The following is a 16,047-nucleotide window of genomic DNA, read 5'->3' as shown; positions in this document are numbered from 1 at the left end:
GACGCTTTACCGATCCTGCGCCGTAGCATGGCGCATGACTTGTCCTGATTAGTCAGTCCTGCTTCTTCCCTGTCACGCTTCGGGGATGATTTCACTGATTGTTTGTTTGGAAACTTTAAATAAGTACTGCAAGCTTGTATAAGAATCACCAGTTGCCAAAAAGCGCAAAGTTATAGCTAACCTTTCTTGTGCAGGTATAGCTTTTCTACATATGGTGTCATTTTTGGAAATCTGTTTTCCAACCAAATTTAATAGATATTCAAACTCAGTGGGAGACATTCTTGTGAAGTTTTTATACTGTCCACTTACAGATTGAAATTTTAAATCACGCAATAAACTTGAACCACTGTATATTGTACGATTCGCAAAAACTGTTTTTATCCACCACCGACGTGGCTTCCTTGTTTTTTTTTTTAATAGATAATGAAGAAAAATGTAGCTAGCAGCTGCTAATTGTACAGAGAGAGACATTGTCTCTACAGCAGACAGCGTGAGACTAAAGATACGGGCGTATTAGGTGGAAAACTCAAAAGAAGATACAGATACGGGATACGGATACGAGTAAAAAACAAGATTTTGGTGTATCATTATAACCAGCGTATCGATACGCGATCATGATACGATACGGTGATACGATACATGTCTGGACCCACCTTTACGTATCTTAATTAAAAATTTTCACTTTGAACTTTGCGTCGCTATATCTCCGCTCGTAAGGCACGTAGCGGAAATATTATAAGAAAACCCCCCCCCTAATTCGACCCCAAGCTATCGATCAAGCCTACTTAGAACTTGATCCGTTCACTCGTTATCGAGATCTCAACATCTCGAGTACTCGCAAATCGTCGCGTCGCGTAAAAGAGTCACGGTCGGTCTCGCTCCGCGTGTACTTGGCGCGAGACACTACCGTGTCTCTTGATTTTGTTGAATAGAAATTTTGTAGTTTTATTACATTAAACCATATTGTTTAATAGAAAAAACACGATTGTTTGAAAGAATATGTTTCGATGAAAAAACATTTTCTTTGGTTACACTAAATATTACTCAATGAAATAAAACATTTCTTTACATAAAAATGATATAAAATATGTTTGATCGAAATAAGAGTGTTACTATTTACAATTAATGTTCTGCTTGGAATAACCGTTAAATCTGATTAAAAGTCCAGAAGTAATGGCAAAGAATGTAAGATTTTTATTAACATATATATGTATGTATGTATGTATGTATGTATGTATGTATGTATGTATGTATGTATGTATGTATATATATACATATATATATATATATATATATATAAATCAAATTATAGTGCGTCATGTGCGTGTGTGTGTGTGTGTTTCTATGTGTACGACACAATCAAAAAACGAATTCAATACGCGTCCGTCGTAAATCTGTTTTTTGGTTCGAGCCAAAACAAGACACACGCAGACAATGGCCGTGTTCAAGCCGGATGAAAACTCAGCCAGGTTTGCGTATAGAAGAGCGCAGACATATGATCTGCTGTCTCTTTCTTTCCCGTGCTGTAAGTATAGCATACATGTTACCACGCGTTACCGGTTACCGGCTGATAGCTCTTCTACAGTTCTATACCAGCCCGAAGCTGGCCGAGCAGGCCGAGTCGTGTGCGCTACCCCCACGTAGCCCCCACCACGCACTGTAGTAGCGTACAGAAACGCAACGTCGCAAACATAACATCTCTGGTGCAAACGTGTGCGAACGTGTGCCATGTGCCGTGTGCCGTTAAACAAAGAAGCGAACGTGAAAAGTGTTTGAGAAGAATCGAGAGTTTCTGACGGGGCTGACCGACGTTTCTGTGCGATCGCACTCTCACGGATATTTCCTTCGCGCTAGCCATTACATACTTATACGATTAAAGTTTGAGTAAAAATGAGTGCCTCAAACGATATTGCTTCATTTTTAGAAGCATGTGGTTTATCACATTTGACGTCAACGTTTGTCGGTAAGTAATCTACATTGTAATGTTTTTTCTGTGTAACGTTTTTGCAAACAAGGTTATTAAAGTAAAATAACGTGTTTTATAAACAAGGTTATTACACTATTGAAAAGTAAATATTTTATTCCAATAAGTGAATATTCTGGGTGACACGGAATCCGTATGTATAACACTGAATAAACAAATACAGATAAATTGCTAAAGCAGACAGAAAACTGCTTTACAGGGGACAGACAAATAGGGAAGAAGAAGATGGACTTTTGCAAACGTCTTGGACGCAGAACATTTGCCGCGCGACAAAAAGCAACGCGGTAACCAAACTTCCTTTCGCTCTTACAAAAAAGTGATAAGTTGATTGGCTACTGCGTTGCTTCCTGGACCGCATGGCAAACGTTTCCGTCGTTCCGTGTCCTATGTGTAAGAGCCATTAGCGACGCGCGTGTAGGCACACATATTGTACTTAACAATATTTCGTCTTTTCTAATCGAGTACCATTTTACATCGAAGAAGTAGTTTAGTTAGTTTCCAAGAAAGATTACATTAAAGTTTGTTTCATCAAAAATGAGTTTCATCAAAATCCTTCAAATAATGTTTATTTATTGGAATAAAACATTTACTTTTCAATATCTAAATATAATATATAATTCTTAAATAATATATAATTAATGTAAAGAAAACCTGTATAATTGCTTTAAGAAATGTATATAATTGTACATTTTAATTTGTTTTCTATTTTTTACTTTTTTTAAAGCAGATATGTGTTTTTCTTACATCAAATAATTTATCTCATTATTCTGTGCTTAAAAATATTAAAATATTAAGTTTCAATATAAGTTTCTTTTCTTTAATATTTTATTACTATAATTTATAGAAATACGATCATTGAATTCATCAATAATCAATATAAATTGCTTAGAATAAAAGTAAAATTAAATAAATTAATATTAAATAAGTAATTATTAAAAATTATTTAAATAAATTAATTCTTGATTAAATAATTTATAATATATGACATAATTCATATTTTCAACAAATATATATTTAGTTATGTTCAAAGTACTTTATTGAGATAAAAGCTAATCTAGTATATCATCTTAATTTTTATTCTTTTTTATTTTTATTTATTTTAGAAAATAAAATTGATGACTTAGCTTTATTGCAACTGTTAACAAATAAAGAACTCAAAGAATTAATTCCTTGCATGGGAGACAGAAAAAAGATAGAAATAAAATTATCACAAAGACCTATTCAACCTGTGATATTGTCACCCGAAGATTTAGTGGTATGCATTATATATTTGTAATATTTTTTCTAGGATACTATTTCTTGTCATCTAATTTAACTATTCTAAATTAATTTTTTAAAACTATTTTGTTATATATTTTTATATATTTATATATATTTTTATATATTTAGTTATATGTTTTTATTTATTCCAATATAGACCTTTTTAATTGTAAAAGTAACTTGTTGTTATGTCATACTTGTTTAATATTTTTATTATGTTGCTATTTTTAAAAGTAATTCCTTTTTTAAATATTTATTTTATAATGTTGTTTTCAGATGCCTTTAAATACTGAAATATTAGATTTAACAGAAACAGAACAACCGCTTAAAAAAAAGCCAAAAGTTTCATTGTCTGATGTTGATACAGCTTCAACATTATCAAATGTTTCATTGGTGTCTGAATCTGATATACCTTCGACATCATCGAATGCTTCATTGATTAAAATGATTGAAGTTTCAAATACTAACAACAAAGACATGAATAATATGATTAATAATGTACTGAATACATACGAAGTTATCAATTTTAATTTAAAAGATCTATTGAAAAGTCATATTATAGGAAGGGCTATTCTATTAAAGTTTGAAAAAACAAAATTAATTGATAATAAAGATCGCAATAATTTGTGTGACATTATCATATGTCATTTCTTAAATGAAAATAAACGTCTAAATAATTCAACAGTAGGCATTTTGGCTGACAAAATAGTTGAAATTTTTCATGAAGAAAGGAGATCTACGTATTATGTTAGTCCTATTGGAAAAAGTCAATCACGCCACAACAAACCGGAAGTAGCCAGAGGAAAATTAATAGATAAATATAGAAACAAGCTTACCATGCTACGAAAAACTTTGGCAAGTTGTGAAACCTTTACAGTTGAGGAAAAAGAAAGTAAATATAACACATATTATATTAACACTTTGCAGATGAGATACATATTTTTATAATAGTAAAATCCTTCTTTCTTCAAAAGTTGATTAGTATTTACTATAAAATGTAAAAATTATAATGATTGTTTAAAAAGTATTTTTATTTGTACAGTTTGATATTTATATATATTTGCTTGTTGAAAACCTTCCAAAATATCAAAGTATTAGTTTTTTTTGGCGAAATTAGCTGCTTTCAAATTGTAAGATACTATTTATGTGTTTATTATAATAACATTTTGTTATTATTAATTTTAGATATATCAAGAGAAATGCAGGACAGTCAAGTATGGCTTAAGCACAATAGTGAACCCAAAAATGAAGTTATTCGTCGTTGGAAACTATCTTTTCCAATTAGAAAAATAGGACGATTAATTATCATTGAATGAATATTTAGAAGAATGGCCTATCTTAAAAACACAAGCAGCAATTGATTTAGTAAGTCATTATTGTGTAATCAATTTTTATTGATTTTTGATGAGTTTTTGGTTGATCAAATTTTTATAAAAAGTTGTTTCTTAAGAAATATGATAAATGTACTTATAATTTCTTTTTTTGTTTAAATCTTCTTTAGCACAGCACATATAAATGCTTTTTACAAAAGTTTGCAAGAATATTCTGTAAAAAAATATATGTATCCGCATTTAGAAAATTCTCTACACTACAATAACATTTTAAACACAAATATAAAATATTATTTTAAAATATATACTTTTTCAATTTTGGAACTGTAAAAAGGTGTTAATGTTACTTTAATTATAAACATTTGTATGTTTTAAAAACAGTTTTCTTTCTAATAACTTCTTTCTATGTTGTTTTGACAACGTTAATGTTTTTGAACAATTTTCTTGTAAACTTTGACAAGAAGTGTTAATATTTTTTTGGGTCAAAATCACTTTATTGAATAATAAAAATATTTGCATAATATATATATATTTTTTAAAGATATTTCTGTTCTTTAAATTTCTTTTATTTATTATATTTAAGATATTTTTCCTTATATTTCTGTTTACATATAGTGTATATAATATTATATATTTTCTTTTGCACATACATACAAATCACTTTTTTCAGAATGATTTTTTTATACTTTGAATTTAGTTACTAAACTAATAACTTTTGATATATGTAATTACATTTATTAAATAGTACAAGTTTTCAACATTTATATACAGGGTGTCCATTTTAACTTTTGCACCACAATATCTCGAGAACTGATGATTTTATTTAAAAATGTTTTAGACGATAGTTGTATGATTTGGGGAGACCATCAAATAAGCTGACTAAATTTTAGGTTTGACGCTTACTTTGGACTCAAATTTTAGTCAGCTTATTTGATAGCCCCTTCTAAACCATACAACTTTTGTCTGAAATATTTTTCAATAAAATCATCGGTTCTTGAGATATTACGGTACAAAAGTTAAAATGGGGCACCATGTATTTTTCATATTTAAAACTTTTTAAATCTTTTCCTGAAAAGATATAGTATGACCTACGACCTACGTTTAATAGCATTGTTAACATATCTTCTGGTTTTTTTTTTTTCAGATTGACTGTGATTTTAAAGAAAGATTTAACTTACAAGCATCCTTTGATATATGTCAAAAATTTGAGGATTTCTTTACTTACATTTATAATAATCGTAAGGCATTACTTAAGCCATCCGATGAAAGTTTATTTCATTTGCTTGAAGATCAGATAACAACAGGTAAGAATCAATATAGTATCATTAACTTTGTTAAATGTAAAGTAATTGACATACTATTAATAATTACTGATTAAAAGTTAAAATTGAATTATTTTGATCCATATAATACAATTAATTAAAAAACAATAACTTTTATTTTGTAACACATAATTTTTGTTTACTGATTTAAAAAGAAATTGTACATAGAAATATTTACAGCACTTATTATTTTAAATGTAGCATTAACTTTTTTGGCATAATATGATTTTCAAGTGATAATTTTTTAAATTAAAAATTTTATCTATAAATTGTTTGTATTATAAGCATATGTGATGTTTTTGAACATAATTAAAATTCAAATAATGTCATAACTACTTTAAGTTGCTTTAAAATAGGATTATTAATAATGTATAATATTGCTAATACAAATTAAATGTTTTTACAATTACAGATTCCAAAAACGTAATACGTTTGTATTTGTTATCTTCTTTGGTACCCCCTCGTGGTAGGGCAAAGACAGGCAAGATCTACTGGAAACCATCTGTATCCGAAGCAAGAGATGGCCTTTTCTTGCAAGTAAAAATCCCAGGTGATATTGAGTCAGCAAAACAAGAAAAGATTGGTTTTATGTATAAAAAGGGTTTAACAATTCAGCCGTACATAATAGTAGTTGGTCCCAATTTATGTAATATTCATGTTTTCTACGTTATTATTGATAGCAAAACTTATGAAACAAAGACATTTCTTGATGCGTTAAAATTTTGTTTTGAAGCATATTTTGTTTTGGACTTAAAATACACACCAGAGAGCCAGCATCTCTGGTTTCTTTTACAGTGGGAATTGTTTAATATTATTTCTGAAAATGACATAAACATTCCTTTTATGAATGATATATTACGGTTTAAAATTTAAAACATAGATATACACTGGGCAACAAAATTATCGCAACAAAAATTTACGTAAAAAATTTGCCCAACTTTAAATAAGCATAACTCCGCGAAAAATTGTCATATCTGAAAGATTTTTTTTTTATTTTAAAGGGTGAAGTCTGTATTTTAAAGAACCATTGTTAGATTTTGAATTTAGCCTCCCGCCTTCCCGCCGTTCTTCCAAAAGTAAGGACGTGTTACATCTCCAAAAAATTGCATACTTTGACACATTCTACGGAGTAGAATGAATTTTTTTCGTAACTATCATGGCAACCATCGTAAAATATGGACTTTTCCCTGCAAATTAAAAAAAAAATTAAGTCCGTACAATTTTTTTTCACCGAGTTATGGCTTATCAAAGTTACCTATTCATTTTTGTGCATTCAATCACCGCCAACATTAGTATTACCCGATGAACACTACGGGGACGTTATTGGTCGGATTTTGCCTATCGTGTATGTATGTGTGTGTGTGTGTGTGTGTGTGTTAGCAGAGATTTGGGCACACTGATTTTCATTCAAACGAGGAATTGTTACGATTTTGTCGTTTGTTTTCGAATGAACGATACAATACAGTGATTGCAATACTGTGAAGTTATACTTACAGAAGTAATGTACTGTGAAGTTACTTACTTCAGTATTACAAAACTTCACAGTATTGCAGTCACTGTATTGTATTGCTCATTCGGAACCAAAAGACAAAATCGTAACAATGCCTCGTTTGAATAAAAATTAGTTTGCGCAAATCTCTGCTAACACACACACACATACACGATAGGCAAAATCCGACCAATAACCTCCCCGAAGTGTTCATCGGGTAATACTAATGTTGGCGGTGATTGAATGCACAAAAATGCATAGGTAACTTTGATAAGCCATAACTCGGCGAAAAAAAATCGTACGGACTTAATTTTTTTTTTAATTTGCAGGGAAAAGTCCATATTTTACGATGGTTGCCATGATAGTTACGAAAAAAATTCATTCTACTCCGTAGAATGTGTCAAAGTATGCAATTTTTTGGAGACGTAACACGTCCTTACTTTTCGAAGAACGGCGGGAGGGCGGAAGGCTAAATTCAAAATCTAACAATGGTTTCTTAAAATACAGACTTCACCCTTTAAAATGAAAAAAAAATCTTTCAGATATGACAATTTTTCGCGGAGTTATGCTTATTTGAAGTTGGGCAAATTTTTTACGTAAATTTTTGTTGCGATAATTTTGTTGCCCAGTGTATAAAACATTGTATGAATAACCACTGAGCTATTTTGGTTTATTAAATTTTGCACACACACACATAAACACACACATATACGTAAACACGCGCGGGCGTACACACACACACATACACACATACACATACACACATACACATACACACATATACATACATACACACATACACACACACACACACACACACACGCACACACACGCACACACACATATATATATATATATATATTTAAATATCATATATATATATACATACACACACAAAGGTATTAATACTGAAACAGATTATTTATAATGGAATGTAACAATATCATTTGTTTTAAATGTTCCAAGACATTTATAGGTATTGATTCTTTAATTCAACATATAAAACATTTGCATCCGTTTATACAAAGCTTTATTTGTAAGCAAGACAATTGTCACCGTACTTTTCCTCTTTTAAATGGTTTAAAAAAGCACTTAATTAAGAATCATTCAAAATATGAAACGCTTCAACAACTAAATACAGACCTAATTGAAGAATCTAATTCTTTCTGTTCTTCAGAATATCAGAATACTCAAAATTCGTTTATTGACAAACCTCATTTTTCTAAATATTGTAATAATGAACCATCCGATCTTTTTCAAACTGTTCGGAATGCTATTGTTTGTTTGATGTCAAAAATGTACAGTAATTCTTCTTTACCCCGAAACATTGTCCAAATAGTAATAGAAGATGTAAAGGAATTATTTAATTCTCTAATTGCCTGTATAGACCCTATATTAAACAAAGAAAATGTGAATGAATATAACAAAGTTTGTACTCTTTTTAAGGAAATTGATAATACATTTGAAATGTTGGGAACCGAACATAAAAGATTAAAATTTCTGGAAGACAATAGATGTTATATTAAACCAAATGCTTTTTTTATAGGATAAAGATCAAAAGTCTTGGCAAAATAAATAAATCTTCTGAAGCAAATATGGTTATTCAAAAATCTGAAGGACAAATAATAGAATTGCATAAAATCTTAAAAGAATTTCTAGAATTACCAAACGTATTTAATGAAATTGTTTCCTATATGCAAAACGAAGAATCTGTATGTGATGAGAATGTGCGTACTTCTATTTTCCAAGGAAACTTATGGAAAGAAGTAAAACTTAAATTTCCAAATAAAATAATAATTCCTTTATATCTTTTTTGTGATGATTTTGAACCTAACAATTCTTTAGGTTCAAAATCTGGTATATATAAAGTAAATGCAGTTTATGTTTCCATTGCTTCTGTACCTATTCAATATGCTTCTCTCTCTTTATTGGAAAATATCTTTTTAACTCAGCTTTGTTTTACGGGCGATCGAGAGCAGTATGGTAATAAGAATATATTTTATAAAATCATTCAACAATTGAAATATTTAGAAACTGAAGGTATCAGAATACAAATATCTTCCACAAAAAGTGTTCAAGTATATTTTACGTTGCTATTAATTTTGGGAGATAATTTAGGTTTAAATTCTATTTTAGGTTTCAATGAAAGTTTCCAATCAAATTATTTCTGTCGTTTTTATAAGACTCATAAAGACGAAACAAAACATCAATTAAAAGAAAATGAAGAAAATTTACGTAACATTACAAATTACAATAACGATTGCTTATCTTTTTCTTTTGGTATTAAAGAAGTATGTATTTGGCATAAATTGCCAAATTTTCATGTTACAAAAAACTTATCTTGTGATTTAATGCATGATGTTCTGGAGGGAGTTCTAAGATATGATATAGCTCAAATAATTTTTTGTCTTATTACAAAAAAGTACTTTTCTCTTGAACAATTAAATGGAAGAATAAAATATTTTAAATTTACTGACTCAGATATAGGTAACCCAATCCCTTTCATTATTTCTGAATATTTGAAAAAAAAATATAATAATGAGTGCATCTGAAATGTTAGCATTGACTACTTATTTTTGTATCCTAGTTGGTGATCTAGTTCCATCACATGAGCCCGTGTGGGATTTTTACATACTTTTATATAAGATGTTAGATATACTTTTATCGAGAACAATTTCTAATTCTTCAATATCCTATTTGAAAACTTTAATTGAGGAACATCACCAAATGTACTGTAATTTATTTAAAGAAACGTTAAAACCGAAATTTCATTTACTTCTTCATTATCCTCGAATTATGACAATAATAGGTCCTGTTCGACATATTTGGGTTATGAGATATGAAGCATTCCATAAACAACTGAAAAGTACTTCTAAAATTGTAACTTCTCGTGTTAATTTACTTCGAACATTATGTATTAAACAACAACTTTCTTTTTCTTATAGAATTTTAAGTAGAAAGGGTTTTTCTAATATCATAGTAACTAGACAATTTCTTGGTAATTTGCACAATGTAAAAGAAATGAAATTAATTTCTCTAATAAAGACATGTATGGACACTTTCTCTGAAAATGCAAGTGTTTTCGCCTCGATCAAATTTAATAATATTAAATATAATGTAGGAAGCGTTTTACAGATTAATGATACTGAATTTAATTGCTTTTTGATTTTTGGTGTTGTTCAATATATTATTTTAGACGACAAATCTCTTACTTTTATTTTGTCACTAGTTACAACTGTTTCATTTCAAAATCATTTGCAGGCTTATGAAATTATAATAAACCAAGATGCTCAGTGGTTTTTACAAAAATGGGAACACTTACCAAATAAATTCCCTTATAATACTCATGTGATAGGTAATGGAAATAATTATATTGTTCCTTTACAGTATATTGTAATAGAATAGATATTTGTTTTTTGTTACATTATAAGATAGTTACCGTTCGAATAATATATTTTATATTGTATTTCAATCTAAATTCCAGCAAACATAAAATATACGTCAGTAGATGCTGGGACTATTTTTCTCTGGAAATAGAGTCCGTACTGGCAAATTGTTTTTTAGCAATGTTTTCTGAGATCTCACACTCCGAAAATAAACCTGGATACTGTATTTTCTGTTTTTAATTTACCATATAATCTCGTTCATTTATTTGTAAGTTGAGATCTCAGAAAATATTACCAAAAGACAATTTACAAAATGTTTAAAGTATATACATTTTTAGTTTATCGTATATTTTTGTTCATTTGCTTGTAAGTTCTGAGATCTCAGAAAACATTGCCAAAGACAATTTGCAAAATGCTTAAAGTATATGTATTTAGTTTACCATATGTTCTCATTTATTAATTTGTAAGTTGGAAGATCTTAGGAAACATTGGCGACTAACATTTTGCAAAATGTTTAAAGTATGTTTTTGATTTACCATATATTCTCGTTCATTTATTTGTCAGTTGTGAGATCTCTAAAAACATTGTCCAATGTCATTTATTTATGTTATAATGTGTAAAAGTCTAAAAATTACCATTTATTGTAATTATGTTGAAATAACAAAAATGGCCACAGTTACTTTTATATCAACATATAATTTATATTTTTATTTGAAGATATTTAAATATCTTATACAATATTGAAAGTAGTTGAAAAACACTGAAAAATATTTTTGTATAATAAAATATTTATATTTTAATATATTTTGTGTGTGTCTCTTTATTTTGTCTTGTTTATATATTTTTTTACATTACTTTTTAAGAGCAACACTTTTCTAATAACAATATATTTGTTTTTCAATTTGTGCCATATCTATCAAACTGCATCAATGTTTTATTTGCAATTAAATTAATTAACACAGTAAGGCTGATGGCAGAGAACAAGAGGCTATTGTATACAACAGCCTGTTACAACTTACGTTTTTCTCTGCCTTACTTTCCACTACAATAGATGTAAACGCCTAACGTCTTATTCTCTGCTATCAACCTTAGAAAGTATTTAAATAAAATAATAAAAACGAGATTTTGTCGGCCTGACTGGCAATCAATTCAATGTATTAAAACGACGTTTCGACCCGTGCTTTGGGTCCTTATCAAGTTACAATATAGCAATGATAATTGCGCGTCAAATTATAAATCTAACAATCATCGTTGTAATGTGGTCCGAGAAGAAAATAAATAGACGCGAACTAACACCGATAATATAGATGTCAAATTTCAAAGCGAAGATATAATACGGTCATAGACTAATGGTAGATTTTCCGTGTCTTTTTGCGAGTTAATAGAATCAGTATGTTTTTTGATAAACAGCATTTCGGCAATTTCACGTTTTTTCAGATTAGGTTCTTTATGTAAAATTTTTACATCTTGCCACTTGAAATTGTGGTCAAAATCTAATCTGTGCTTACTGACAACTGAGTGCTGGTTGGGACGCTTGTTAATGTCCGCACAGTGTTCTTTAATGCGGGTCTCCAGATGTCTTTTGGTTTGACCGATATAACAAGCGCTACATCCAGAACACTCGAGTTTATAGACAACGCCCGTACATTTCTTATCATCCAATCTGTCCTTTCCTTTTTTAATCATCGCGTCTAATTTTTTAGGTACAGTGTATAAGGTGTTTACACCGTAATTGCCGAAGGTCCTTCGTAAGCCTTCACTAAAGGCTTTTACATAAGGAATTGGCACGTAATATTTTAGATCTGGGATGCTGCGCTCTCTGTCAACATTGACGGAACCGTTGACATTACTCAAACGTACATTAATTTCCGCCCGTCTCTTCCGAATATGTTTATTCACAAGCGCATCAGGGAAACAATTGTTAGACAGAATGGATTTCACGAAGGAGATGTTGTCGTCGTGAAACTGTTCATCTGACAGAAGTAAAGCATGGTCGACTAAATTAAGGATCGTGTTTATTTTGTATTTCTGCGGATGACTAGAGAAATAATTTATGTAACGGCCCGAAAACGTAGGCTTTCGATACCAGTTCGTAATTAGGCGATTATCGTGTTTAAAAACCATCGTGTCTAGAAAACTCAGGCAGTTATTTTTTTCCAATTCATACGTGAATTTGAGCCGAGGATGATAGTTATTAAACGCAGTGACAACGTCATCAAGTATTGCTCTCGGAATACACATAAAAATGTCATCAACATAACGATGGAATATTGCAACACGAGAGCCAAAAGGGCGAAGGCAACAACTTTCTAAGTCATCCATGACCATATCAGCCAAGATCGGAGAGAGGGGAGAACCCATTGGGCTGCCGAAGATCTGCTCGTAGAATTCGCCGTTAAAAGAAAAACTGGTGGAACTGAGAACCAACTTGACAGCGTGTACTTGATGCTCTCCACAAACGACCAGCTGTCCTTAACATGAGAAATCGGTTTCGTGATTTTCTTATTGAGGATATTATGTAGATAGGAAGCAATATTATATAAGGGGCTTCCAATGGCCGATACAATTATACGCAGCGGGTAACCCTCCTTATGGATCTTCGGGAGCCCATAGCAACGTGGAAGGTTGCCATTCGTACAATTTAGTGCGTTATAAACTCTCGCGTCAATAATGTCGTTGTTCAGCCATGATTTAACTAAACTATTGAGATTCGAAGTGATTTTTCTTATCGGATCTCTGTTCAATCTTCTGTATGTAGATGAGTCACTAAGTAGCGCTTGCATTTGCGAGATATAATCCTGTGTGTTTAAAATGACAGTAGTCTGCCCCTTATCCGCGTTAGTGACCAACAGGTCAGAGTTAACCCTAAGATACTTATTACAATCTGAAACCTGCGACAAAATGTATCTATCAACAGAGTTGAATCTCTTATTCGTTTTTATGAAATCGTGTAGTGAATTAGAAACCAAACAACGCACCTCGTTAACTTTTTCATCGGCAATCACATATTTCTTTTGTTCAAAATTTTTAAGGACCTCTAAAACAATTCTAGAGCTAAAGAGAATTCTAAATAAAATAAGTTCTCAAATAAATCCATGAAATTCTCTCTGTTACTGAATTAGATTATTTAATTATTTAATTAAAAGAACGAATTTTTTATTGAAATAATTAAATTATTTAATCAATATAATAAATTTATTTAGCAGTTGTAAGAGAGTTCCTTAATGCAACAAAAATACGATTTAAGTGAAATAGTACAATACTTTAACTGAAACAATAAAATTGTTTCATTCAACAAAAATATAATTTAAGTGAAATAGTACAATACTTTAACTGAAACAATAAAATTGTTTCATTCAACAAAGATATCATTTAAGTGAAACAGTACAATATTTTAACTGAAATAATAAAATTGTTTTATTCAACAAAAATATAATTTAAGTGAAATAGTATATTACTTTGGTCGAAATAATGAAATTATTTCATTCAACAAAAATATAATTTAAGTACAATAGTGCAATACTTTAGCCAAAATAATAAAATTGTTTAAGTTAAAAAAATATTCAACTTTTTTTGAGAGAATATTTATTTTAAGGTAAAGATACATTTTATTTGAAAAGTCAAACAATTGCATTTTGTAGTTTAACCTTTAGAGGCCGGGGGTGGTCGAAATATCGACCACCCAAAAAACACAAGCTATTTGATGTTTTCAGGCAAAATTTGTGTGTTGAATAAGGAAAAAATAGTAAAAAAAAAAAAAATTCTTCAAGTCCTTTTCCCGGCCTCTAAAGGTTAAACACTGATTCGGTTGGACTATTCCAATGCATAAATTTCTTTAGATTTAAAAAAATTTATTAAATCTAAAGAAACATTTCTCTCTGTGAGATAATTTGAAAGCTTTGATTTTGCTACCGCATCTACTGCCGTCTCCTAATTACACAAAACGAAAAAGAAATGTAATTATATTTGTGTGTATATGTGTTGCGTGTGTGTGTGTGTATATGTGTGTGTGTTGCGTGGATGTGTATGTATATTTTAATCCATATATTTTATTGCAACAGAAGTTATTACACACATATGTATATTTTAGGACAAAAAGACAGTACAAGTAAAAAACAAGGACAGCCAATGTATCTCAGTGTGATATTCAAATGTATGTGCTAAAATAACAATCCTGCATAAAAGTTTACTAATTTTTAAGAATGTAAGTATCTAATCGAAAGTATATTATTTCACTCATTAAGCTATTTTCATTCAATAATCATGGAGGTTTAATTAATAAATATTTGCACTTTAGGCACAAGATAATTTATTTTTAAATGAGTGCTCACAAGTTGATAAGCCACCTAATAAAAGGAACGTGCAACCTTATTTAATATATTAATATTATATGATTTAGTACTTTTGTATTCGTTTTAATAAATATGTTATATACTTTATATATAATAATTCAATATAATGTTTTTTTCTTATAACTTGTGTAATTATTTGTCTAACCTATTTCTTTAATATAGGGGAGACCGGGGCTAAACAGTCCGTTTTTTTTCGGTGCCGATTTTTAACAACAAAATAAATAATTGTAGTTAAATGTGGTATACCACTGTAAAGAGTGAACCATTAGCTACAAAATCGCTTTGTTTAACCGGTATAGAGCAAAAACGACAATGGTGGAAAAATTGAAATTTCAAAAATGCCGGGGTATAACAGTCTGCACTGCATTTTCAATACATATACGTATATCTAATCCTAAAAAATAATAGGATACATGCAATAATTGTTTTTTAAGAGAAAAATATAAAAATTTATTTAAAATTTTTATGCGAAACATTATTAAAAAATACTTACGAGGGTTCTTCTTTCCGCAGAAGTCACTCGCCCGACTTGTTTCACTCCTCGACGTCCGATGACTCTATTCGGATCCTTGCAGATTCACTCTTCAATGACATGTGATTCCCACCGAAATTTCCATCAGTTTTTATAGGGTTCGGGGAACGCGCTATTAGCGCTATTGCATCATTCTATCTTTATCGCTCATCAGGTGTAAAACAAGGATAGAATAAGCAAATAGCGCTAATAGCGCGCTCCCCGAATCTAGCCTTTGTCCTTGACATCCTTGTTTTCGTCGCACTTTTCAATTCCACTCCGCTGAAGACAAGCGAAATAAAAATTACATAAACCTCTCTTGCTGAATTCGTCTTCCTAATCGAATACCTCGTGGTCTCCGTTCTGTAATAGAAAGTAAAGTATTATTTAAACTATTTATTATATAACACGG

The 16,047-nt window shown here is 30.1% G+C and overlaps 2 protein-coding genes across 3 annotated transcripts; one reads left to right on the top strand and one right to left on the bottom strand.

The window, feature by feature from the left end:
* The first annotated feature begins 1,421 nt into the window (after positions 1 to 1,421).
* On the top strand, positions 1,422 to 15,211 carry LOC139784630 (uncharacterized). 2 transcript variants are annotated; one of them, XM_071723811.1, is made up of 8 exons: positions 1,422 to 1,963; positions 3,088 to 3,239; positions 3,521 to 4,136; positions 4,430 to 4,609; positions 5,720 to 5,879; positions 6,310 to 6,447; positions 14,863 to 14,976; positions 15,070 to 15,211. In XM_071723811.1, the coding sequence occupies exons 1-4, from the start codon at positions 1,891 to 1,893 to the stop codon at positions 4,558 to 4,560; spliced, it is 972 nt and encodes a 323-aa protein (XP_071579912.1). In that variant the 5' UTR covers positions 1,422 to 1,890; the 3' UTR covers positions 4,561 to 4,609; positions 5,720 to 5,879; positions 6,310 to 6,447; positions 14,863 to 14,976; positions 15,070 to 15,211. The 2 variants fall into 2 exon arrangements, with proteins under 2 accessions (XP_071579912.1, XP_071579910.1); XM_071723809.1 differs by lacking the exons at positions 14,863 to 14,976; positions 15,070 to 15,211 and having other exon boundaries at positions 6,310 to 12,074.
* On the bottom strand, positions 12,090 to 12,896 carry LOC139784631 (uncharacterized). The gene has a single exon (XM_071723812.1). It carries the CDS (start codon positions 12,894 to 12,896, stop codon positions 12,090 to 12,092), a length of 807 nt encoding a protein of 268 aa, XP_071579913.1.
* Positions 15,212 to 16,047: the final 836 nt, after the last annotated feature.

The sequence above is a fragment of the Temnothorax nylanderi genome, unplaced genomic scaffold, assembly GCF_030848795.1.
Source record: "Temnothorax nylanderi isolate EJ_2023f unplaced genomic scaffold, tnyl_v1.0 TNYL_tig0652_pilon, whole genome shotgun sequence".
In the NCBI taxonomy this organism is placed as follows: Eukaryota; Metazoa; Arthropoda; class Insecta; order Hymenoptera; family Formicidae; genus Temnothorax; species Temnothorax nylanderi.
The sequence above is the reverse complement of the archived record's forward strand: the minus strand, read 5'-3'. Positions and strand labels throughout refer to the sequence as shown.